Source organism: Dicentrarchus labrax, unplaced genomic scaffold, assembly GCF_905237075.1.
Source record: "Dicentrarchus labrax unplaced genomic scaffold, dlabrax2021, whole genome shotgun sequence".
Classification (NCBI taxonomy): Eukaryota; Metazoa; Chordata; class Actinopteri; family Moronidae; genus Dicentrarchus; species Dicentrarchus labrax.
Genome location: NW_026136701.1, coordinates 18,093,287 through 18,120,521, shown reverse-complemented (window position 1 = coordinate 18,120,521; position 27,235 = coordinate 18,093,287). Strand labels below are relative to the sequence as shown.

The 27,235-nt window shown below is 39.4% G+C and overlaps 1 protein-coding gene across 6 annotated transcripts in view; it reads left to right on the top strand.

Moving 5' to 3' along the window:
- The window catches only part of pde1cb (phosphodiesterase 1C, calmodulin-dependent b), a 90,702-nt gene that overhangs the window by 15,542 nt on the left and 47,925 nt on the right, over window positions 1-27,235 (top strand). For 3 of the 6 annotated variants that reach the window (XM_051401163.1, XM_051401152.1, XM_051401183.1), the window contains exons 2-4: window positions 5,075-5,125; window positions 5,913-6,078; window positions 21,479-21,505. In XM_051401163.1, the coding sequence (XP_051257123.1) occupies window positions 5,075-5,125; window positions 5,913-6,078; window positions 21,479-21,505 (244 nt within the window). Of the gene's footprint in view, window positions 1-5,074; window positions 5,126-5,912; window positions 6,079-16,666; window positions 17,033-21,478; window positions 21,506-27,235 lie in introns of those variants that run through there. The other 3 variants (XM_051401173.1, XM_051401192.1, XM_051401200.1) reach the window with 2 other exon arrangements.

Genomic DNA, 27,235 nt, shown 5'->3' with positions numbered 1-27,235 from the left:
AAAATCAATGTCTCCATATTGGTCTGGTCAGTGCCTACTTATTACTGGAGGCAGGCAAGCTTTGACATTTGCATTATTTAAGTTTCACCAAGGTTGAACTGTGGGCCTCAAGCTCATACTGCATAGTGCGAGACACAGGAAATATTTGGTCTATGGCACTCACTGCCCACCGCTCAGAGAGCTCCTAAATATATCTGGATGATATGAATATACTGATAAGAAGGGGTTTCAATGCTGAGGGCATGAGGAGGCAAAAACAGGAAGAGAGACGCTTTCAAATAATTTCCATATACCTTTTTAAAAGCATTAAAAGCCACCCTAAAAGATTTTATGATCCCACAGAAAATAGACTTTAGATTTTCTGCTTGCATGGACACATCCTGCTACCTCTGAAAAAACCTGCCTCGATCACATGTGGCCTATATCGCAGCCATACTGTCCACAAGCATGGTAGTTGTCATGGTAACCCACACGTGTCACAATCAATTGCTCACTGGGCCTAGGTTTCAGTCTGCACAGCGTTTTGCCAATCACCTCCTCTGAAGCGTGACTCCTAAGCGCTGGTACCTCATTGCCTGGCTGGACACCTTGTGTTCACTCCTCTATTAAACTCTGAGCCTCAACTGTAGCTGGCAGCCTCTACTCGGGTTCCAACTGTGGTGTTTTGTCATGTGTTAGGCTTGTTAGCATTGTAATGTTTTTGTTGATGTTATGAAACGTGTGGAGAGTAAAGAGCATTCAGGCTTTTTTTTTGTTTTACACATACACATTGTCATTTTGTTTAATCCTTCAAAGTTTTCATTCATCTTCAAAATTACAGAAGAAGATTGTGTATTATTTAGTTAATGCCTGAATTTGTGTCTTTGTGATGACAAATACAGTTTTTACTTGGTGGCAATTTTGCACAAAGCAAGGGTCCATTGGAAACAAATGTTGTATTTGTCTGTTTTTCTTACAATATTCTAGTAAAGACTGTTATTTCCCAACATATCATATATAACAACACATATATCCGATTGACTTCACATTCTTCTATATTTTCCTAAAAATGTTCACTTTTCTTTTAACCCTGTGAGAAAAGCAATCTTAAATAAACCTCCCCAGATGAAGTTAATAAGCTTAACTATCCTCTATTGTGTATCTTAGTGCAGTGTGCATGTAATATAATATATAAGAATATAATAAAAAAGTTGTTGACAAGGTGTTAACACTCTACCTACGAGCATCACACCTCAGACATCTGAGATTATATAAAATCCCCACTGACCTCCATATTTCATGCACAGATAGTTCATGCACTATCCAAGATAATCCACTCAGTGTCAAAACTACTTAATATAATATTAATATTCCCAGATAAACAATAATATAATTAAGACATAGTAAAGTATCAGACAGTAGTAACAGTCTGTTGATCAAGTGTACAGATTTCACAACAACAACAACAACAACAACAACAACAACAACAACAACAACAACAACTCTCTGTAATTGTCAGTCCAGCATATGAAAAGTAAAATGGATCAAATGAACCAAAGTAAAGTTTGGGAAATTATAAATGATAGAGCTTTGACACACATTGTATAATAACCATAATTAAAATATGTCAGTCTTGTTTTGTCTCACACACCTCTTCCCCAAATGACTGAACTACTTTACATTGTCAAAATATTGATTTTTAAAAGTGATTGCGGTGAAATTAATTATTTTTCGTTGAACTAGTTAGTACTTGGAAGAATGCATGGAATAAAAAGCAGCTAAAAAGGGGATACAAATTGTAAACAAATTGTTGCCTAGTCCTATATTTCCCATAATCCAACTAGTCCAACTAAACCTTCCCTACCTTGTAAAGGTCCACATCTTTCAAACTCCACAGTCTGTAATGAATCCTTTGTGTTTCTATTGTGAAAATATTCTGTTGTCTTTTTTTAAAACACAGAATACATTATTGATCTATTTTCACAGGCTGAGTAATAGTCCTCAGAGAAAACAGACATTTATGTGTAAAATTGGTGGAGTGCACAACAATTAAATCTATCTAATTAATGTTTTGGATGTTTTTACAGCTTTGTCTTGTCTAAAGCAGCGAAGAGAGGGTATCCCAAGAGGGTGATGTAACAAACCATAAATCCTAAACCCTGAATTGATTAAACCAGACAAGTTTTAAGTTTCTAAACAAGAATTTGTTCAGCCAAATCTAAAATGTTCATTCAGACTAAAGCTCATTCATGGTGAACATTAAAAAAAACACTCATAAAAGGGTTTACCATGTGAAAGATGAGCTGAGCTTTCACTCCAGTGGAGCAACAAATATTAATGAATACCTTTTGGAAAATAGTATGACATCAGCAGCAGTGAAAGCGAGTGAAGTTTATGTGGGAAAACAACCGTGTACAGCACTTGTCACATAAAGCGTAGTCTACTCTCTCAACATTTACCAGACTTGGGTTTTCTAAACATGCCGATGGCTAGGGTGCATGTTGTTAGTTATTCATCTGTAATCTAAATGAGTTGAAGCATGCTTGGAAACATATAAAAAAGAAATCAAACCAACTTCACTCTGGCTGACAGAAAAAAGGCTCGTGACTGAAAATCAGATGGAAGCCCCCAGTGTCACCTCCCACAGAGGCCAAAGAGCTATGCCTCTGCCAAACCAGTTTTGAAAGCATCCCTGATGGCACTGGCAGCTCATCAGAGCCAAATTAAAAAGTAGGTTTATTATATTTACAATTAACATTCATCTTTTTGACAGTATTTGCTGCCTGAGCCCTGCCACTGTGCACCTTTGACAAAACTTGGAACTTTGACTTTGGCATCTAACCTAGTTCATCTTCCAGCTGTTATTGATGGTTTAATTTACTGTACATGGAAGATCTGTGGACAATCTGATTACAGTTATGAAGCTAAATCAAACAATATTGCTTATATTTATCATAGGAGGATGATGAAGAGGTTTTATTCTGCCAGTGGGAGAGATTTAATGAGGCCACCAAACATGCATATAAATCTTGAATATTCCAAATTAAAACTTGTATGCCCATGTCCTCTAACAACGCATAGGTGTCCATTATTATGAGGAGCATCAACCCACCTTTGCTGCACAATTTAGCACAAAAAGATATTTATTGTAAGACAAAAATAATGACTTATATGATATAGCAAAGGACTGTATTACTACCCCATCATTCTTATCTGCTCCCTTGCTGCCTTAAAAGGTTCAACCATTAACACAAATGGAAGAATACAGTCTCACAATGGACCACACAGACAGTACTATAAATACAGTTACTGGAACACCAATTGAAGAGAGAGAGGGAGAGTGTAGATGATTTTAATTACAGTAACAGAATATTAAAGCATTTTGTCTCTGAATTTTCAGGAAAAAATAATTTCGAGAATAAATAAAATGAAACAAACAAGTCTTTATTTGAAGACAGCGGGGCCAGATAAAAATGGTTTTGGGAAATGGTGTCTCAGTTAGCTCTTTTATCTCAGAGATCTACAGGATGGATAGAAGGGTATTTTCTTTCTTCAGATCCTCTGGGTTGGCATCACTCTCAGGGTCAACAAAGGCCATAATTAGGTCAGTTGACCTTTTTGGGATAAGCCTGATCATCCACAGGTTGTGGAACTAAGCTTTGAGCATGCAGATGTTCGTCTCAATCCAGGATTTAGTCCTATGTGGGCCAGGCTGAGGGTCAGAGTCAGTGCATCAGCATGGTTGGTAGGGGTGCTCGCTGTTACCAATTAGAAAACTTGTTTCTCCTGTAATCATTGAGGGGCTGTAGTTAACTTTTTGTTTGCTTACAAAATTTTACTCATCCTGTTTATTAAGAAAATATATAAAACAGGCATAAGGAAATATAAAATGGTATTATAAATGTGTGTGTGTGTTTTAACCTTGCTCTTAATACAATTTAAAATATATATATTTTAGTTTGTGGAAAAGATTTTGAATTGACATTCTGTTATTAGAGGACTGGTTTTCCTTGACTTCCTTACTGTCTTTATGGAGTTTTATGGAGCAAGCATCTAGTGGCCAATAGGGGAACTACATACAGCCACATACAGCCATGGTGGTTGCCACTGAAATGTGGAACATAGTCACGAACATTGACTGCAGCTGCAGTGAATGCATGCAGCAGTTCAGGCATGTAGTGTTGTATATCACTTAATACTCATTTGTGCTCATTGTGCTCATTTCAGTGTGTTACAACAGAAACCGGGAACAGTTGTTCTCTGTTGTGCACTGTAAATGTATAGGTATGCATTTGTCTTCTTCTGTTCTTCAATTTCTGACAGTGGAACCCAGCAGAGTCTTCTGATGCTGTATATTGTCAAGTTCAAAGTTCAACAAAATGGCCTTCTTCACACTGTATCACTCAGTTTCTATTTTCATACTGTACCTGTAACCTGTTAATGAATTTAAATGCATACATGTTTGCCCTCAACACTGGTGCTATATATTTGTATAATTCACCATTCTCTGTGAACTCTACATACTGTGTGCAGTGTTCAGTGGGCAGAGATTCCAGCAGGGCACCAGTCTCTGAAGTGACAGCAACAATTATAGTACTTTCACCATCACGTAAATCACACTTCAAGGCAATTTTAGGATATAATGGATATAATAACCTTCCTGACTCTGTCTGTATTACACATTAGCTTTTTTCTGCACAAGACTCACCATCTTTTGTCTAATGTTAATAAAAAAAAAAACACATAACAATATAGACACAGAAATGTACATATAATAAAAAAAAATAAACAGCAAAGCCAGTGAAGGCTGGGTGTGGAGAGTCTCATTAAAATTAATTGTGCAGCATAGGATATGTTTGTGTGATAATGCCCGTAACAATCTGAACTTGTGACCTGAAAGGAATAAGTTCTGAAACACGTGGAAGAAAATGTGGCTTTCATTGTAATTAGTAGTAGATATCAGAAATTGTTAACACGGAAAGTGTAATAACGAAACAAAAGTTACAGATGATTGTAAAGCTGTTGGTTACCACTAAAGAGTTTCACATAAGCATGACATCACTTGATACTCTTCCATATATTTCTCTTTTTCCAGTGGCAAATGAAGATGGGGAGAGCTCCACCAGACCACAAGCCAGTTTCGCACGTAAGTGTACTGTTCACTCTATATTAGTCATGCTTCATTATTAGACAATTCCCTAAATTTATTCATTTAAATTCATTTCATCTTTCAGATCAAAGTATTAAAGGGTCGTTTTACCCTCAGTTAATGACATATTAACCACTGAGAAATTCATTCTGACACCCTCATTAAAATGGGGATGAGGGGGAATGGAGTTTTGTTTTGTTAATAAAGCTGTAAAAGCAAGATTCCCAGGAAATAATTGTGCTGCTACTCACCATAATAACCATTAATCCACATACCTCTCTGACAATAGATTTCATCAAGAGATTTTTTCTACAGAAGGTAAAAATTTAGAAAAAATCCATTATTATCTTTTTAATACACTAAGTTCTCTCTATTATTTTAAAAAGAGAATGCAAAAGTATGACACATTTACTTTACTCAGTCCATGAAAATGTCAGATCTAAATATGGTTTGTGAGCTGATGAAGGTTGATAAACCCTCCTCTAAGTCTAAATGTCTACTACTTGTGCGAGTACTACTACTACTAACTTTACTACCTGTGACTGCATTAATTAAACTAGCATTGACAAAATACACCCACATGGGGGCAGCATTACAAAGGCTCTGAACTTGTCAATACTCCCTTTGAATGAGAAAGCCATGAACTGTCAATGGTCACAGTTCTGTTTATGTATAAATGTACACAATGTATACAAAGTACCACTTGGTAAACAAGTTGCAGTTGTATTAATGGCACTATACCAAATGACTGTAACACCACAAAGTCTTTTTTTTTTTTTTGCAGGCTCAAAGTCCCAGAGTGCTTTGTGGAATGCCATCACGGCGGGGATGGGGATCAAAGGCAAAGAGCAGAAGCCCCCCCTGAATGACCCACGAAGTCCTGAGGAGATTCTGGCTGACGATCTTCCTGCAGCAGATGAACCAGATGCCACAGAGAAAACGGCTATCAGGTTTGCTCCAGCAATATAGGAACACAGAAAGTCACAGTTTATTATTTATTTAATTCTCATGGAGTACATCATCATCGACAGCAATGTCCAGCTCTTTATCTTGCACAGATGTAATTTACATACAATCGATATTCCTTTTAGTCCATAGGGAGGAAACAAGGCGACACATATAGTCAGGCATCGGTCTGACTCTGATTAATAGGATCTTGATTATCAAGTTGGCAAGATTCGAAGTAGACCCTCTGATTGTTTTCTATGGAGAGGATAAGCTTCTGTCTGACATTAAACATTCTTGATACACGCAAAGAAACACACACACAATGACACACACACGTTTGCTAATTGCTATGTATGGCTGCTGACCTCAAGGGACGTGGGCATGATTGATTCCACCTTGATAACAAGGACTTCAAACCACCATTAACATAATTCGTTGTCACTTTTAGAATATTGAACGTCTTTTAACGCCTGATTCCAATTAACCTTGATGGCTCTGGAGACCGTTACAAATGCCGCAGGTGGCGAGAAGTGAGCATTTGTCACAGGATACTAAAAATGAACCTAGCATGTGATAACAAGCTTTTGATTGTATGCAAAACAGACAAGAAGTTATGGTAATCCAATTTGGGGAGAATGGGTTTTTTTGGTGTAGCAAACACTCACAGAGGTTTACAATTTATGGGTTGTTTGGTGTGATATTGTCTAATTTTCTTCCTCTGCTTTCAAAAGTCTCACTGCAGTTGCAGATGCTTCTTCTTTGGTGCCTCTCTATGCTATCTCAAATTATGGTGCTGTTGTTCTCTGCTATAGTCTCCCCCAGAACACAGGCCCTTTTTTCCAGGGTGGTGACAAGGAGAAAGTGATTTTCCACTTGACTGGATACAGCCTGTTCCTTCATTTAAAAGCTACAGCCTAGATTTTAAAGAAAAACATAGTCAGCGCAGGGCAGCTAAAAGCACTCTCACATTCCATAGAGGCAACAGTTCATTTGTCCATAGAGACAGTGACTTATTTCAGTGTCATATATTAAGACGTAGCTTTAGTTTTAATCAGGGTGGGGAACAAATGCCAAGCACAAGCCAAATGTTGGTCAATCTCTGGCTGAAGCTAAACAATTTGCATTACTGTCTACTAGAAAGGGGGTGATTATCAGTTTAAATAAAAATAAAGTATACCTAAAACATATGCTACCTGCCAATTTCTGTCATTTGACTGGTGAAATTGTGATTGCACCTGTTTTTTTAATTTTATTTGCTGATTTGCCAGAAAATGTGGCCTCTTTTTTTGTTGTTGCATCCATTCCATATGATTTACACACCTCAACAGACAGCCATCTTATTCTTTATGTCTTTGTCTGGGAAGTCCCACTAAGGTCAGGGGAAGTCTTCGGGCCAGGCCAGCAGTGGTTAATAGAGGGCAAATCCACAGGGAGTAGTGGAGATCTACAACTGAATGACAAATGGTTAGATTATGGTACAAAGTGATTAAATGACCGCAGAACTAGCAGTAATCTATAAAATGATGTAACCACAGCGTCACCTTCGAAGGCCTGAGCTGGCTGTTATCCACCAGGGGATGATAATTAGATTTTATTGGAGAATGGAGAGGGATCACGTGATCTGTGTCAGGCAGGACAGGAGTGAGTGAGTTAAAGGACAGCTGCTATTGACTGTCACAAACTGGGAAAAAATCTAGGTAAAAAGTTGCTGAGGTTAAGGTGAATATGGTGAAATTTAGAATATTTGTTTTGTTTTTTGTGTTTTTGAAGCGTTCCACCATTTTAATTAAACTCCACAGTCCATTTCCCTTCAAGTATCCTAATGGCTAATTTATGTGCTCGGCCAGTTGCAGTTTTCGAATCATCCCTCAGTTTACAAAGCTCCTTGATTATCATTTTACCTTTTAAGTATTTTCAGATCAGCTGAATGGCTGCTTAATATCTCAGACATATAACAGCTGCTGGAATTGTTTTAGGATTACAGCTGCTATAAGACAATCGAGTGCATGCCTAGTCACACAGTGAGGGACAGAAAACAATATGCAGCCATTAGTGTATAAACACACGCTGACTCATCTGTGCGGCTCGAGTCATGCTGGTGTTTTTGCTCATTAGGAATGCCTTATGCATTTTAAAGTGCTTGCCAGCTATTGAATGGGCTACATGGGGTTTTCATGCAGAAGTTTTTTCTTGAATGGGACTGTGTATAGCACGCTGCTTTGTCATTGTTTCTACAATCACTCACAACCTGCCGCTGGTAGCCTACTTAAATTGTTTATGCAGTGTGACAATTTAACTCTGTTCTGCCAGTTGCTATTGTAAATGTACTAGTTACTTTGTTGTTGATACAAGTTGTAACCCATTGCCTCACTTTGCCAATTGCAATTTGTGTTGGATAGGACTAATTAACAGTGACTAACTTCATCTTCACTATTCCCATTAGGTGCTATAACATGTAAATGTTTTTTAAACTGTCTCCTTTCTGCCTGTTGTTGAACCAGACACATGCTTTAACTGGTCTCATTTATATATCAGCATGTGATTTGAATACAGCATCTTCTCCATCATTTCCATCAGTGCTCGCCTGTCGTTCTGGTTCGACTACTTTGATTGATCGATTGATCTTTGTTTCCATTTAAAATTGCAACTCTGCTGTGACAGCCAAACCTTCACCAAAAGCCATTAGGGTTATTTCCTTTCTGGTCCCAAGAGAAGGGGAAGCGAAAGCCTTTGGGCAAAAGATAAGTTATTAGTCATTGGTTAAAATTACCTTTTTATTAGAAACTAATTGCTGTTGTATTCCATACTAGTGAATGCTCCATTGTGATTTGAGTCCAGGAACCAGCAGCTTTGATTTAATTTGACCATGATAAAATTGAATTACTAAAATGTAATTAGGAATTATGTAATTGCAAAGCTAAATTCGAAAGCTAAATTTTTTTTTATCTTGGCTGTGGTGGAAAAATTGATCAATAAAAGGAAAACCTAACAAAGAACAACAGATTTAGTGAATACACCATGCTGAAATGAAGCATGTTACTATTGACATCGGCTGAAGAGAAGAAATATTATGGCAGAAACATCCGATCTGTGTGGAGTGATAAGGAGAATACAAGGTTCATGAAATTAATACAACAAAAATGTAACATTTCCATCACGTCTGTTTAAGGTTTGACTGCTGCTTGCAAATAATCTCATTGTTTCAATTGTTCAATGGTACCCGACGTAAAAGAAGAATTAGTGCTAAGCCACCTTTTGCAAATTTTTAATTTTAAAATGTCAAAAAATATCTATGTGTGGATATGTAAACTCACCACATACAAACACAACTGTTTTCCCATCATTTGTTCTTTTGTTATCTTAAACAGTTGTATGTTGTATACAGTAGCATCAAAGCTATCACCCAAATAGACAGTAACCAGAATCATCACAGACGCACTTAAATTCAAACAGTGCTGCAGCTAAACTCAGATACTCTTCTGTGGTCAGCTGTGTGATTTATCTACTGGTTAATTGGATGCTGTGTGCCGCTGTGAACTTTGCAGTTGATTAAGGCGGCTGTCTCCTCCATGGCAGCCCACAGTTTTAGAGGCTGACCCCTCCTTTGGCTGTAGCCGCAGGTTCACAGACCCCCACTGACATCTGCTGTGCAGCAACAACCTCTATCACTAGCCTCACTAGCCGGCTAATGAGCCTCCACTGGCCAGTGTGACTGGAAGCACATGGACAAATGGCAGAGCTATTCATCAAAATGATTGAGGCGTGACCTCATAGTTATGATGTTAAAGAGCTGTATCACTGCTGTCTGCCACATGACGCTACATATTTCTGGATTTGACTTTTATACACTTTGCTATGTACTGTGTAAGAATGGGCGGTGTTGTCAGCAACAGGAAACAAAATATGAATTGTAACTGTGTCAAACATCTAAAGACGTATTTATCCAAAGTGAGTTTTACAGAGTTGCCCAAAGCATGAACTCATGTTACTGCAGATTATATATGCATACAGTGTAATGTTTAGTTCAGGATCATATAAAAGCTTTCGACCTTTGCTTTGATCAATATGTCTCTTCCCTGGTGACAGATCAATAGAGGCTTATGTGGGTTTTTTCCAGCCTGTTTAATCAAATATGAGTTTGTAATTTAGTAATTTATTAGTATTAAGTTTAAAAATGAATAAATAAGAAACACATTGCATTTTAGAGAGTAAATCAATGTCGTAACCATGAAGACTAAATATTGTAAAACATTATTGTTGTGTTTTGAATGGCTAGAAGAAGGGTAGTGTATGTTCACATTGACATCTGCTGTGATAAGACCAGTCCATGTTCTTGACTGTAGTCACAAACAGGCTGAAAATGCATAAAGGGGATTCCTTTGAATATGCCCTCACCCTTACCTCACAACTCCTGACTTTACTCACACACAACAACAGGGTATTCTCTTTCCCCACGTAACAGCCTTTAAATACATTATATATGAATTGCAAACCGCTTACGCATGATGTGAATAGTCTCCTCCCTGCAGGGTGTTTGTCACTTTGAGCTGTGTGAGTTACAGCGAGTGTGGCGTTTCCTGAGCCTTAGCCCTCACGTGAACTCTGTGGCAGGAAATCACCATCTATTGTACACTATTTTATGGTGGCCATAATTTTCTAGAGACACAAGCTGAAATGAGATCAAACCATGAGCACTTGTATCCACAAACACTAACTTTTGAAGACATTACATGTAAACTGACCATCTAATGGAGTTTGTTTGTCTTATAAAGTGCAACAACATTGGGATAGGACTTTTTTTTCACAATTTAAAAGTTTAAAGACAACATTGTTTTGTATGGACCTTTATCACTGCTTAGGGTTATGAAGCTCTTTTTAAAAAATGGATTGTAGCAAAAAATACTTGAAAGTAGAGTGGAAAGTACAGCTAAATCAAGTGATAGTTTTGATATTCCATTCAGTCCGACCCTGTATTGCAATTGTACTCAGCAGCTCCACACCCAGATAAAAAGATATGACAGAACTGTTTTGCCTTTAGTACTGCCAGTCCCAATGAAATGCGAAACCCAACACCAGAGCTATTTACACCTTTAAGCTGCTTTTAGGTCTTTGGGTTATCCAGTCTGTATTTAGACTATATGCTTGTCTCCCAATGGCTCTCACTAATGCCCTCAGCCAACCCCTTCTAGAACCATATGAGTCATTTCCAACTAGCAAACTCAGACAGCTTACAATAATCTACCTGTTCAGTGTGAATGGTTGATAGTGGAAGTTAAGTTGATATTTGGCTTGCGTTACTCTTGCAAGTTTACTTGCGGGATCATTTATGTTTGCTTGCATTACAGCAGACAGGTAAAAAAGAGAGATAAATGCACTTTTTAATCCCAAAAGTTTAAAAATAAACCCTGAGCTCTCCTCTTTGCCAGTAAATTGCAGTTCCCTGGGCTCAAGCAGCTGTCTGTGGGACAGCAGCAGCTCTGTCTCCCCGCTTCTTCCCATACAACACTGCAAACACTGTGATATGTGCACATTTTTTGCTCAGAGTTCAATATTTTAAATTTGTGTGAAATTGCAAATTGGACTGCCCAATGTGCGTCATTTGCATCGCCTGGTGCGAGTTTGCGCCCATGACTTTGTATGTAATCCACTCACACAAATAATTTTATTCGCCTCGGAGGGAACGCTGCATTAGTGAGGTCAGTTGAGCGTGTAGTAAGCCAAAGTGACAGTAAGTTAAAAGCCAAATAAATGAGTAAACAGGGATGTCATGATACCAGGAATTTAGTAGTTGACACCAATTCGATACCATGGTAAAAATTTTCCAATCTAGTTTTTTTTAGTATGTGCTGATACTGAGTCCTGATCCAATACTTGTATTTACCTTAATAATGCAGGTGAATAGCTCTGCATTAAGAAAACAACCATGAAGTCATCAAATCCCATTAGAATAGAGGTTATAATCTACAAAACTTTGTCTAGTTTTAACAGCTGCAACCAACAAACAGTCCAACAACAAACTGGGACTTGCAAAGTAAAAGTCACAAGGTACCATAAAATCAATTTCACTTACCTAAATCTCCATTATTATTAAATCCTCATGTTTCGATCACATGGCGAGCTACGTGACCAGGCAATCTGGTGACACAGCATGCCCTGAATATCTCTTGTTAACTTGGTGCCACATTTAATATTTCAGATTTTGCGGGTGAAAGTTTTAGCTAATATGACAAAAAGTTATTTTGATATAAGTTACCTAGTTTTAATGACAATCCATCCAATAATTGTCAAGATACTTCAATCTAGACCAAAGTTGCGAACTGACTGTCAGAGAAGATAGTGTGGCGGTATTTTGCAACCTGAACCTTTTCTTCATTGTGTTCACATGCCACATATTTTAGTTAAGTCCTGAAAAATAATAATTATATTACTGTAACAAAACCTCTATTCATGCTGTGGTAACAGTTTAGACCTTTGTAAGTATAGGTGGGTAAGAGAAGGGCTATTCTCATGTTAAGTGCCTCAAATGCTGGATCGTAATTGCTTCCCTCCTCATCCCGGTCCTCAGTTCAGCTGTTGTATGCATCACCTTTGACCTATAAGAATCTCTCTTGGCGATGAAGTAATAGGAAGTCTCTTCTCTCGGGTATTTTTCCACCTCCATCACTCTGCAAATAAATGTAGGTTTATGGCTAGATGCCATCTATTTCTCCCACCCCTTCTTCCATCTCCAATACATCCAATACAAAACGAGAAATTAAGTATTAGATGGGAAATCATATTTTGTGATAGATGATCTTCACCAAAATGTGGTCATTACCGCAAAGGCGATTGCTATTTTGATGCATAGATATCCTTATCAACTTCCCTGGAAATTTAAATGAGATTTGAATTTTTCATGTACCTCCAAATGGCCGGGGCTGTTAATGTCTTGATTTCAATGTGTGAGCTGTGAGGGAGCTCGAGCACAGTGACAAGAATACCTTAGTAGAGCGTAATTTCCAGCAAGTCTCTCTGTCATAGTCATACGAATAATTCATTTTCCCAAGACTTGATTCATTAGGTCTTTTTTGTGAGCAGTTGTTGTGATAAGAATTAATCAGGCACATATTTTGATGATCATTATGTGAAGGCACACAATCAGTTTTGGCTCTTGTGTTGTTTCATCAGTCTTGAAATTGAATAAAATGTGTGCTACATGTGTAAACTCCATTCTATTCAGTAATCACTCATTCAGACATATACTATTGTTGTGTAGCCCCCCAAAGGCAAAGCTTTTGCTTCTCCTCTTTTGAATTCGGTTTCAAGATGTGACACATTTTGGATGGTTTATGTGGACGTGTATCTGTCCTTTATACCAATAATTACTCTCAATTTTGCAGTCAGATTCTTTGGGAACAACAACATATCATTTAGAAATTAGCAACAAACAAATGACTTCTGTGTATTCATTATATTTCACCACATACTCAACATTGTTGTATTGTCCCTCTCGCCATCCAGTGATCCAAATAAGCCAAATTGCCACAGTTGTGCTTTTTTCCGGAAGGTGTTTCATTCATCAGTTGGCAATGTAATTAAAGTATTCTCTGAGATTCTTTGGGTGCAAAGGCTCGGGGCCACATTTCTCTCAACAAGACTGCATTCTTGGTCCTGCTATTTTATGCATCAGAGAATGTTTTTCCCCAGTGAATATGTGATGCTATAACTATTTTCTGTTCAAGACTTCAGTAATGTTAGAGCTTATTGTTCTTTCCTAATCAAAAATATTGTAATCTTGTAATGAAAGTTCTCAAATATGAGTAATAATTACCTATTGCTATCAACTTCCCTCATTTTTAACATGTAAAGATGGGGGTAATTCCGTCAGTATCGGTATTGGGCGATTCCACACCTCACAATAAATATGTCCAATGCCTAGATTCAGTGCAAGTGTATGAAGTTGTGAGGTGGAAAAGTAAGACTAAAGAGACTTACTACTGTCTTTTAACAGTTTCCTAACCTTAAAGATGTGGGCATCCTCGAAATGAACGAATATGTATGAAGTTATCCAACCACATCTGAAGGCCAAATTGTATATAGCCGGCTTTTAACCCAACCTTTGAATTAATGGCCACAATCAAAGGTTGGGTTAAAAGCCAGCTGTGCGATGGTGCACACTGTCGGACAGTGTTTCTTCAAAGGCTGTCATATTGTCGCACTTGTTTGTACATACGAAATCTGATGTCAGAAAGGTCTTGCGGAGGGGTTTTTAGACACTGTTTGACCGTCTGACAACAACCACTGATACCTTAACTGTATATTAACTATAATTTACTTCCCATAACCACAATACTGTAGTTGCCTTGCGAACATAGAATAGAAAGTAAATTTTAAGCGAATTGTTTTGGCATTGGACTTCTTCTGAAATCTTGTCATGGAATCAAATTTGGGGAAAATTTCTTCTCTTTTCACACCCAAATTGTACCATCTGATTCTCTCAGCCTTCCAATCAAAAATCAACTACTGTAAACTTCTAACTACTACTTCAGCCAACATTGATGTGTGTATTTTTCCTTTTCTGAGTAAACACCTGCTTCTGAGTGCAGTGCAGCTTACATTGACCTTCCTAGTCCTTGCAGTGTTTTTGACAGACCCTTTCTCACCAGGCTCCACCTTGTTCAGTGTCACACTTACACATAGAGGTGATACGGTACAGGTCCCATGGGTGTAAACCTGTGAATAGCAAGCAGTGAAATGTGAAGTTACTGTTGTGGTTTCCCCTTAAGTTGACCTGTCAATTCTGCCTGTGGCTTGAGATCTCCTGGGGGCCAGCATACCTCCACAAAAAGGGTGAAAAATACAGCGATGTAGAGTGAAAGGCAGCCAGAAAGAGAAAGAAACTGCAAGCCAAAGACAGAGGGAGAAAGAGAAATAGATAAGTGCGCCTTTGAAGAGAACATCAGCAGGCTTCATGGCACTCAGGCAGACCTCTCTCCTCCCTCCTAGCAGAGGACCCATCTCAGCAGATGAAAGCAGGAGCGTCTTTGAGGTGGCGCCCTAGCATTATCCCTGCATCCTGCATCAAGTAATTGAAAGACCTAAGAGTATGGTAGGGGGCTCAGAGAGAGGGGGGTCTGAGTTGAGTCATCCTTGCAAGTTTTGGACTTGAAGAAAATGAGAAGACAGAGCTGTATGTTCTCATGGGTTTTTACCAGACGTTCAGTGAGCTAGGAGGTAGCTAAGAATAAGAGAAGGTGGAGGTAAGCTCTTAAAAAGTTATAGATGTTTTTCCGGAACATGTTCTAACATACACTATAAAGCAATATAATGTAACGCCTCTTGTCAAGCAGAGCGATGAGGAGCCAGCAATGCTGAAATCCCTATCACGGAGCTGGTATCTCAGTAAAAATTTGGGAAATGGAACAGTTTATTATACCAATCAAATCAATCAAACTTTGTATAGCACATTTCACAGTACACAGGACAGTAGTGCAGATGACATCTCAGAGTATGAACACGTCCAGACCAGAAAAGCAGGCAGAAGTACTCAGCATCTACTGTATTCAGTATGCAATTACTGATGCAGCTTTTATAATAAATGGAATATAAGATAATATATGCAGTAACGGGTATGTCGTGATAGCTTATATGGCTGCGGGTATCCTAAAACTGCCTTAAATTGGAAATCGGCCTGGTAACTGTCACATTATCTGAGCAAATGAAGCAGAAAGGGCATTTTTACCCATGATAATATAGAGGACAACACTGTTTTTCGGATGCTGTACAAGTGTGTTGTGTGTATATGTTAGGGATAGCAGGAAAAAGAGACAGAGAGAATAATATTCTATGTGTTAATATGCTTGTATTTGGGAGGGTTGAACATGGGACGGTCCTGAATGCGCTCAATGGATCAGAGTAAGCTCAGTCAAATCAGTGTCAATGCACTGTCTGCACGCTATTTAATCCTCTCTGGCAAGACATTTAATATGTTGTACAGCAAATGCATTATCTGCATTGGCAGATGAATACAGATCTAAAGCTGTAGGCTTTTCAGCGAATGTGTTTATCACTTTGAATGCCGATCTACACAGCTGGTGAAGCCTAAATAAGTACATGTGTTGTGTAATTATTGCAGTGTCTGATGGGAAAAGGTCCCATTTAAAATATTTTCTTATAGTAATACAGGGTACTTGCACCTTCTTCATCTCTTCTCCTAAAGGTCTCTCCCTCCCGTTCCTCTCCGTCCCCACTCGTTTTTCTCCCTCTGGTTTCCAGTGGATGAAACAGAACATGGTTTCTCATTATCAGCCAGACTCCTCCCTCTCTTTGACTGGTGGTGTTTCTCCTCCCTCCCTCTTGTGTGGAGAGCTCGGCAGTGAGCGTTAATCCCAGATTGAGCTGCCCTGCCGTCTGCATCCCGTTGTTGCTGGGAGAGCATGGCACGGCTCCAGGACCCCTGTGCTCACACAGGAGAGAAGTGAACGAATGAGAGATAGAGAGACAGAGAGAGAGAGAGAGACAGAGAGAGAGAGAGAGAGACAAAAGAGGGAGAAGGGAAAGAGGTACAGTTGGGCTGTTGCACGACTTGTCACAGCTGCTTGAGCACTGCACTGCACTGAGTATTACTGAGTTTCAGTCACACACACTCTTGCATAAACAAGGGAGAAAAGAGAGAAAAGGGAAGGATGGTGGCCAGTTGTCGCAGCTGTTGGTGCAAATGTGAATGAAGAAAGAGGAAACCTCGTTCACCTCCTGGGTTCCACCACATTGCCACATCTCTCCGCTTGGTGTTGCGTCTTCCTCACACTTAAGAGGGATTAAACTTTTTTTTTTTTGATCTCTTGTTGGCACATCCGGAACTCTTTGAGCCTCTGACATGGAGTCTCCCACCAAAGAGATTGAGGAGTTTGAAAGCACGGCCCTCAAGTACCTTCAGCCGGAACAGATTGAAAAGATTTGGCTCAGGCTCCGGGGACTGTGAGTATATCTACTTTTACTATTTTCAACAAGTGTGTGAAGCAATGTTGTGTGTTTGTGTGTGTGTGCCTCTGTTAAAGTTTCATTTATGTTTGAATTAAGCTTCTGAGATTAACGTGTGAGATTATGTATACTTATTTATCTGTAACAGTTTAATTGACAGGTTAATTATGATAAAAAAAAAAACATGCAGGGAGGATAGAGGGATGAGCTTGAGTGTCATAATAAAAGCTTGGCTTAGTTCATCTCACACTGATGATTTTTTTACAGCATGTGTAAATTGCTTTGTGGGATTGTGTGTGTGTGTGTGTGTGTGTGTGTGTGTGTGTGTGTGTGTGTGTCAGTTTGTGCAACAGAGAAAGGACTATAGAATAGACTGATTGATAAGAGTAGAGCGAAAACCTAAAGAAGTAAGAATAACAGAGCGAGAGAAACATTAGAATTACTCAGACCAAACAGCTCCGAGCTACAGCCTTCGGACCAGTTTGAATGGTTTGTTTACTTTATTGGACAGGAAGGAAGAAAAGGAAAGTACAGCTGAAGTGTTAACTCAGGGAAGGCTGCCAACACTTCCACCCTTATTGCATGTTTATTAAAGTCAATTGAAGTCCTTTTTTAACTCCCATACATCCGAATTTCTTAAAGAGACAAGAACATTATGATGTTGTAGTGGTCTCCTCATGCCAGATGCCTTTTTTCATGTCATTTGACATGCAATTTACACCTGTTGTCCATGTAGAATTATGATGCAATAAGACCATACTGACTTGAATGTGCTATTTTCGGTTGAGATGCTGAAAGAAATTTATTTTTGTCTGCTCTCATATTTTGTCCTTTGTCTTTTACGCACCCATAATATTTCTCTAAATAATACAAAAGCCTCCCCAAGCTTCACATTTCTCATTTCCTCCAGTGTCTTTAGGGAGACACTTTTTTCAAACCCCCTCTACTACAATATTACTCTCTCTCATCCAGCAACCAATCAACACCTCTATGACCTTTTGCCCTGAGAAGAAAGCCCAGCACATGGTGTAGCTATGCAGACTGAAGCGGGAATTATCCATTTTCAGTTCTCAGCCTTCTTACTCAGCAGGGGAGGAGACGGTGTTGCTAGGAGGGTTGCGTTTGGAAAAAAATCTTTAATGTTACTGCTGGAGGTCTGAATGAAATAGTGTTTCCTCCTGCGCCACAGACGACCACTGAGTGAATGAACTGTGCATGGGGCTGCATTTCATCCGTCAGCCTCCCTCTCCTCTCCTCTCACAACACTCTGTTTTATTTTTAGTTATTTTGATGTCATGGTATCTCTATTGTTCCATTATTAGTCATTGTTTCTCTCTCCTGTGTCAGAGGACCAATATGTGGGTCCCCCCACCATCATCCTCTGCCACGTTTAGTTTCCTCGGATGACTTCATTGTCACTTCCATTTGGTCACTGTCATAAATTGCCTATCATAACCATTCGTCTTTTTGGATATTTGATGGATAGTGAGTCAGATGAATGTAACAGGGGCCCGGGCCTTTTTTTTTTTCCATCACGGCTATGCTGCAGTCTGCTGGGTGCTCCGAGGGCTCCTGTTGCGTGTCAGAGATCACATTAGCCTTTAATCTCACAAAGAGCCTCCATCTGAAGAGAGGCAGCTCCAACTGACAGGCAGCCCCCACAGATGTTGATGCTTCACACAGTTTATGTTGTGTGTTTAATAGGGAGGGATCGACAGTATGCAGCATGGTGTGTGTGTGTGTGTGTGTGTGTGTGTGTGTGTGTGTGTGTGTGTGTGTGTGTGTGTTTAGGAAAGGTTGACTGTGCATGTGCTCGTGGGGATGATAAAGATTGGATGTGTTTGAGAGTGTATACGGCGGCTTGGTGACATTTACTGTATGTGCTGCCAGCTTATCCTAGGAGATTTGTTTGGCAGCTGTATGATTTGTGTGTGTGTGTGTGTGTGTGTGTGTGTATCGGTGTGTGTGTGCTGGATGGCTATCACAGCACTCTCTGGCACAACGTACTCCACAGAGTACACCAATCATCTATGGATAGACAGAGAGAGCATTTGCTTTGCTTTCCCTCTGCTCAACCTTCAATGACGCAGTCTAAAGCCTGGTGACATCCACTGATCAAGGCATGAACAGCGTGTTGTGTTTTATTACTTCCCTCGGACAAATGGCCCCTTTATGTTTTTGCATTGGTAAATGGATTCCAATGAATTTCCATTGATAAATTAGATCACTGCGACATACCCGACCTCTACGTCAACCACTGATTAATGGAAATCAATGAATTATTTAATCACTTGATCAACAGTTCATCACAGAGAACTCCCTTGAGGGAAGGGCAACTTAGATCTGGCCCAAGGAGGATCAAGGTGGCTGCTTTATGACACTGTCGGATTTGTGAGGCACCGACTGAAATTAAATTTTAAAAAATCCTAGAAAAACAAGCTTCTGTTGGCCACCCAGACAGCTATTTAAAAATACCCTGAAAGATGTCTCACATGGTTAGATTTTGCTTAATAACTTATCTGTGACCTTTATAATTACAATAATTCCTGGAATTTCCACGACCCCTTTCAACCCACATCCTCATTATGCCGAGGACATTGCATTAAAGCTGTCTAATTAGAAGAAGCTCTGTGTCGTTGACACACACATTTGGATGTAAAGCAAGCTCAGTGATGGGGGGAAGGGGCAAAAGGTTAGGGGAGGTGAGGAGAGTAGGAAATATCCATATTTCTGTCTTCCCTCTTATTATTCCTTATTTATCTGTCTCTTAAGTGCTTTAGTTATCTGTATCCTCTTAAAACTCTAACTTCCTTCTCTTTTTTGTATCATTTACTCTGTTTGTAACTCCTAACACATCTCACTGTGACACTTCTTGTATTTTTAATTCTAATTGCTTGATGGACCCCAAATGATTGATTTAATCATTTATTTCCTACTAATCTTGAGGGAGCTCTTAACATTTCTTTACAGAGACTAACTTCCTTAGCTTGCAGTTTTACGCTGAGCTTGAGGAAAGATTGATACAGAAAACGATTGAAAAACGAATCAAGCTAAGTGCTGTGAATTCTGCCTGACTGGAATTTAAATGCACGTCTGTTGTCGAACGGCAGTGGGTCCATCCACCCCACCACTTCGCAACTATGAGTGCCTTAAGTGTGCGTGTGTGTGTGTGTGTGAATTCAGCTTTTAGAGCCATCTCTTCATGGAGGTGTGGGTGTGTTTTAGGCCAAATGTTAGGGTAAGTGATAGTAGGTGTGTTTTAATGTGACTGTGTAGGTTCCTGGTGTGTGTGTGTGTGTGTGTGTGTGTGTGTGTGTGTGTGTGTGTGTGTGTACGTGTAGTGGTAAAGTAAGTGGGATGTCAGGGGGTGGAGTGGTGTGTGTGTCTGTGTATGTGTTTTTGCATATCATTACGCCTCTCTTAAATCCCTCGTCTGCATAAGTGATTGTAAGAATTTGCATTAAATTTACAGAGTGAACACAGCAAAATAATATGACTGATGTCCCCCCCCGACCCCACCCCACCCCCCACCCACCACCACAAGCACATTGGCTCTCACGCAAGAACATTTTCTTATTCTTACCTTAAACTTCCCTTACTTTATTCTGTGAGGTCTGTTTGTATCAAGTCGATTCAGCGAATGCATCGCTTGTTTAAACTCGATGAAGGCCACCTGTGCATGAGGTGTGCAATCATAATATTTGATCATCTGCATAGTCAACGCCTAACATGGCAGTATAAGGCTACCTGTGTCAGAAAAGTGTTGCTGTTGGGAATCAGCAGATGAAAAAATAACAAATTCAGCAGTGTCAGTAGTCGTGTTAGAGGACCCAAAACAAAAAACTAAATATCAAGCTGCCAATGACGTGTCATCCAAACAGTGCTGTATTGTGACTGAAATAAAGTGTGAATGGTTTGACGTGAAGTGAGGTCAGAAAGGTCTTTAAAAAGCAAATTGGTCCATGACTTAGATGGGAGGTGTTCACAGGGATGTGAGGGAGATGGACAAGAGAATATTATGCAGCAGGTGATCTTACACTTTCAAATGCAACAGAGTATGACCCTGGACGGGAACTGAGGCAGCTGTTTTTTCAAACTTCATAAAAGCATAAAATTGTAAAAGTCCTCAAACCTGTCATTAAATTGGTTAGCCTTGAATAATAATTGAAAGATTTACATGCTTTTGAGATTATTCCAGTATCATATTTTGAAACCAAAGAAGAACACTGTCCATACACAATTCATACGACAGGTCTGGATCAATTGCATTCATTCATTTATAAGTGAAAATCTTAAATACGTTTATAAAGGTTGTTCTTGCATGAGGCCCAATGTTTTTATTCTTGTCTTTCCATGTTAGGTAGAAAAATGAATCCAACATAGATTACAAGAATAACCTTTCAGTCGATGCCTCATTATCCTCATGTTTGTTTTCTCTGTCAGGCGCAAGTACAAGAAGACGTCCCAGAGGTAAGACTTGCTGCAGGGACTCTGGACCTTTTTTTACTCCTCCTCATCCCTCCCTCCTATTCTTCGCATCTCTTCCTCTTCCTCCTCCTCCTCCTCCTCCTCCTCTTCTCTATTTTCTAGATTTCCTCCCTCTGCACATCCCACTCTCCTACATCTTGGACCTCATCCTGGACCTACTCCTACCTGTTTTTTTTTTTCTTTTCTTGTTATTCATTGTTGCTTGTCTTGCAAAGCACTTTGTAACTCTGTTATGAAAGTGCAATTTGAATAAAAGTTGTGATTGCGATGATAATTAACATTATTATCCCCTCTGTTCATCCATCTTCATTCCTGAGGGCCACAGATATCAGCTGAACAAGTCAAACACACCTTGTCACATTTGTACGCATTCACTCTTTCTGTCACTCGCACATTCTCTCTTGTGTTGATTCAAGTGTCAACTCGTTGTCATAACCAGATAACTGGTACTCTAATGGATAGAAATTATGGAGATGCAAACATCAACTCACAGACCTTGAAACCTTGATGAATAACTCTAGTACCATGCATGTTATCTTCTCCATTGTGAAACATTCATTTATTTGGTAGTGTCAGAGGTGCTAAAATCTTATTCATGACCTACTGGTTCTCCAAGTCCTGCCAAAAACACTCTCTGTCTCAAGGCTTAGTTGTACTAGAAAGAAAAAAAATGCAAGGGTTAAAAGCTAAGTGTAATGTTTTTGTTAGTAAAAGCATGCTATAGTCTTCATCCACCATGGAACAGAGCAGGTATGTCCTTAGGTCTTAAGTCAAGTTTAAGATGAAATGTAATAGTGTAAAATGCATTCAGTTTTTATCCTTATCAAACAAGTATGTTTGCTCTCCTCTGGGATTGAATGGACACATCTAATTTTCCCAGCCAAAGGCAAGGGGCCAAAAAAGACATAAACCAACAATGCATTTGGTGTCTCTTTATACGTTGTCACTTCACTGCCCTGTCTGAGGCACTCAACCATTATCGGTCATCATCATCAATCATCTGTGCTATTGAAGATGTAAATCTTCAAAAGCAGGTCACAAATATATAGTTTTTTTTTTTTTTTTTAAAGCGAAGTAATGTCCCAAAAAAGCTGGTTACTGTAGTTTTTAGCGAGTATCGTTAATCGTTACTCAAACAGGTGTAAATAGTGCATTTGTCAGGGACTATGTTTAGACGTGGATTTAAATACACATTTGGTGCTCTAGTGAGTGTTTACAAGAGCAGGACGTCAGTCTGGAACTGACTCAAAATAAACTACAGTGCCCATGTTGTCCTGATGAAGGAACATGTCACATGTCAAAACACTGTGGCTCATTGATGTTTGTTAATAGTTTAGATCATTTGGACAACAATGGAGCTCTATGGCACGGAGCAATAAGCTATCAGTCTTTCGCTACAAAGGCAACACTTGGTAGTAGGATCAACACATTATTGGTTTTTGTCTTTGTCTTGGGATTCTTTGACCAGCCTTATCCTTTAAGGGTGATATGGATGGTAAATGTGCCTATCATCACCATATGTTCTCAGTTTTGGTTTACTTAATATATCTTCCATCCATTTTTCTTTCAATTTTTTTAAATAACAACATCTTGGAATAACTAAAGACAGTTACATACAATACACCACTTCTCTTTGCACCAGTTAAATCAACAACTGGTCTGGTTACAATCTGGAGAATGCACTGGCACAAATTGTGTTAACTGTGGAACTGCTCTACAAATGAAGCTCAAAACAAAAATAGGTTGCGAAAGCACTACTCTAATGCGGTTTCATGGCATTTTCCTGTGAACTGTGGGATTGCCGCACAGTTAGAGTAATTGAACGAAACTCTCCTCATGCTACTTATTGGCACAGCATGTGGTGGTTTGGAGTGGTATAGAGCTAGCTGTTGGAAACTCTCATTCTCTCTGTCACTGTCTCTCTTTCTCTCTCGCTCTCTCTGCTGGGTGGGTGAGTTCCTGTGTGGAGGAGCCGGGTGATTGACAGCTCCATATGTGTCTGTGTAATTACGGCCGGGCTAATTGGCAGAGAGGAACACTGGGACATTGTCATTACTGACACACCAGTACAACCCCTCACACACGCAGATGGAGGGAGAGATAGCCCTCTTCACAGAGGGAGGGATGGAGGGATGGGAGAGGAGTGTTTGAGTGTGTCTGTGTGTGTGTGTGTGTGTGTGTGTGTGTGTGTGTGTGTGTGTGTTTGCATGGAAAGGGAGTTAAGAGTGAGGGAAGAAAGGCTTTAAAGAAAGGTCTGTGGATGCCTTTGTTTGTGTGTTATACGTGGGTTTGGTCGTGGTAGTCGGGAAACAGTTTGCCTGTTACTATTTTGGTTATCGTTTTTTGATCGCATGGTCACTATTGTGCTCTGCTCGTCTCTTTAAACAATTGACTATTTTCTAAGCCACGCCCTTCTTAGTTACTGTTGCTATGCCTGTCAAACTTTCCATTCTCGCACAGCACATATGCAGTTTACAATGATAATGGTGGCAGATTTATCCTTCGAAATTCTCAGTCATTTTTGAAACCCTTGTTTGGTCCTTGATTTCAGACAGAAGTAGACAATTGCAGACTTCCTAGCCTATGGCTGCTGATTTTTGCTAACTGAAATGATGATATTGCTGGCAGATTTGATCAACTTTAGCTAGCTACGTAGGCTAACATTAGCACTTTGAATTGTGTGGCTGACAACCATGTAAAGAGGTCTTGAATATGCACTTGATGGCTACATACATGATACGAAAAGTCACCGTAACCCCAAAATAATGTAGTCTGCTAATGATATGTGATCTGTTGGCCTTGGAAGTAACACTGGGTTAGGTTTGTTAGACATGTTAGACATGCTATCGTTTGTAGTTTATGTTAGGAATGGGTTTAACCATGTGTTTAACTGCTCTTACACTTTTGCTTTTGTTTTTTTGAAAGCCTGAAAAAAAGACACCACTCTCCAAACGCAAGTATCACTATAATGCTTCAGCATGCGGAGAAAAAGCTTGACAGACCTGCCATGTGTAGTTACAGTTGCTAAGCTGTGATTGGCCAGTGTCTTTCAGGCAATGGGTTTTCAGTCAATTCAAAATGTGTTACTTCTTCTCCGCTTAGTCCTGTGTTTCTGAATGTGCCAGAGAGCAATTTGATTCTATCCAGTCGCCAAAGAAAACACCCCTAGCACTTTCTCTTGTGTTTACAAAAAAGACATTGATCACCCAAGCACCACCACTTACAGTGATTATTCACCAACAAAGCAACAAGTAGATGGTTTGTGTATCTCTTTGTATTCCCTGACAGGTGCCTGAATACCACACTGAATGAAACTGGCTTTTATTTAAGCCTGCAAATATGCTACAGTGGTCATTCCTTGTATCCCAGCTTTTAAAAGCTTTAAGTGTTTTGCCATCTGATCCAGGCAAGCCACCAGCCTTAAATGGCCTTATGTAGTCGGCCCAGTTGCCAGCTCTGTTGAGAATGTGTGTGTCTGTGTGTTTATGTGAGAGTTTTTGTGTCTCCTTTCTCTCTGCCAGGGCTGCTGTGTCTGTTCGGATTGCAGTTTTGGAAGCTATGCAGGGCCACAGTATACGCTTTCAGTGTTAGTAATGGCTGAGGCTGTTCAGGCATCTACAGCCTGGTCTCCTCCACTTTGCTCCAGTCTTCAGACACTCAGTCTGTGTTTGTAAATATGTGTTTGTGCAGGACAGAGGTTCTGAGATTTAGGGGCAGTGGCAGTGTTTCTGTTTGAATGTGGTTAATATATGGGTAGCTCTTTGTCCATACATAGTAGTATAGCATGGCAGTAATGTTATTCTAGAAAACAACATTTGCATAAAAATACCAACAGAGGGAATAGTGAATGAAGAAAATCACCACATTGACAAGCAGTGAAAAAAAAAGCAAGAGCAATTGAGAGGAGGACAGATCGTCAGGCTGAGAGTCACGAGGGAAAATTGAACTCTTTGGTTAATGTCAGTAATCAGGGAGCAAATCTTCCAGGCATTGGCTGCCTTTCAAGAACAGCCCATTAGATGCCATTACCCAAGCCTCTCTGTCTCTCTTTTCTGTGGTTCGGGGCCATTTGTCAGTCACTACAGCTATTGGGCTATTTATTGGAGATGATTCATTTAGTGCAACAATGCAATACCGGTTTCACGTTTGTATTAGCTGGAACAGAACAGATACAATTACATCTCTTAAAACAAACAAATAATTGCTTCTAGAGCAATGAGGACCAGAAATTACAGTGGCAATAAAGATGATGATGTGCTCAGATAATGGATTAAAAAATAAAAAGATGCACACTGTTAATCATTTAGAAATAGTAATTAGAAGCACAGATGTCACTTGGATCACTTAGGGCAACATTCATTTGAAACATGGATTTATACTGCGAATCTCACACATCAAGATTGATTGTTGCAAAAAATTAAACTTGTTATAAGTATTGTAATCGTGATTAATTGCGGTATTTGTAGTCATAGTAGTTTTTGTTTTTTCATCATTTAAATAGTGCTACTATCTATCAAATGACATCTTGCGGTAACATAGACATAAAACTTAAAGAGCTTAGAGAAAAGAGCCACTAATTTTTCCACTTTGAACTCAATCAGCTGTCTGCTCACTCTTTCAGTTAAACCAATCTGATTTTGCCATGACCTCTGTAAGCCAATCGTCATCTTCATCTTGCCGCTGTCAGTTCAGTGTCCATTCATAAGTACAGCTAATTGCGTCACTATCCCCTTAAAATGATCACATCACCAGGGTCTAACCTCACATATTTCTTCAACCTTTCCTATTGTGCACACTAATTCAAATGAATGAATTAATCTTTAGTCTCTCTTTCAATTAAGTTTCTCCTGATTTAAATACTAAATTACATGTTTATGTTCAAAACTCCAAACAAGTAAATGCTTTGTATGTGAGTAGCCAACTCAGTCTTCATGCATTATCCATGTTAAATCAATTTATGTTTTCACTAAACAAAGTATTGTATGGAGTAGAACAAGAAAACTGTTGGTAGTAAAGGTAGTATCACTACCAATTAAACATAAAAGGAAATATGATTTGAAAAATTGTACTGTGTGCTGTGGTTGGATGTAGCTGTATAGTGAATTGCCACCTAAAACACCTACTTAATCTTTTGTACATCTAAGGAGTAAACCAGACTGAGTATCTACAGTGGCTCGGTCAGTAGAGCTGTTATGACATAAAAAGACGTCCATTCCTCATTTAAGTCTGAGGAGGTTTAGACAGACAGCAGTCCAGCTGAGAGAGCTCAAACCTCAATCTAGCCATTCATGACCCGCTGTTTCTTCTGTAATTGTTACCTAGCTGTGTTGATGAGTAGTGGGTGTTTTCATGTCTGACCCTGTTTAGGCTAAACGTGTTGTGTGTAATACAGCAGCCCAATGCAACAGTAAATCTATTGGGGGGGGATTTTGAATTTCATTTTCCTTTCTTTTGCTGTGGTTACCAGCACACATACACTGATGATTATGCCTCTCTTGCTGTTTCTTTTTCTCCCTGCAATCTCTCTTCCCCTCCTTCTTCCTCCCTTCACCCCATCTCCTCCTCTCTCCTACTACCTGATGATTAGAGGGGTAATTGCCCGGCTCAAATGAATCTCCAAGCTTGGGCTAATTACATTCTTCTCAACCGATCTGTGGTTTTTTCTTTTTCCCTTTTCCTTCCCCTCCGCTCCACATCAGGTGCTCCTTTCTT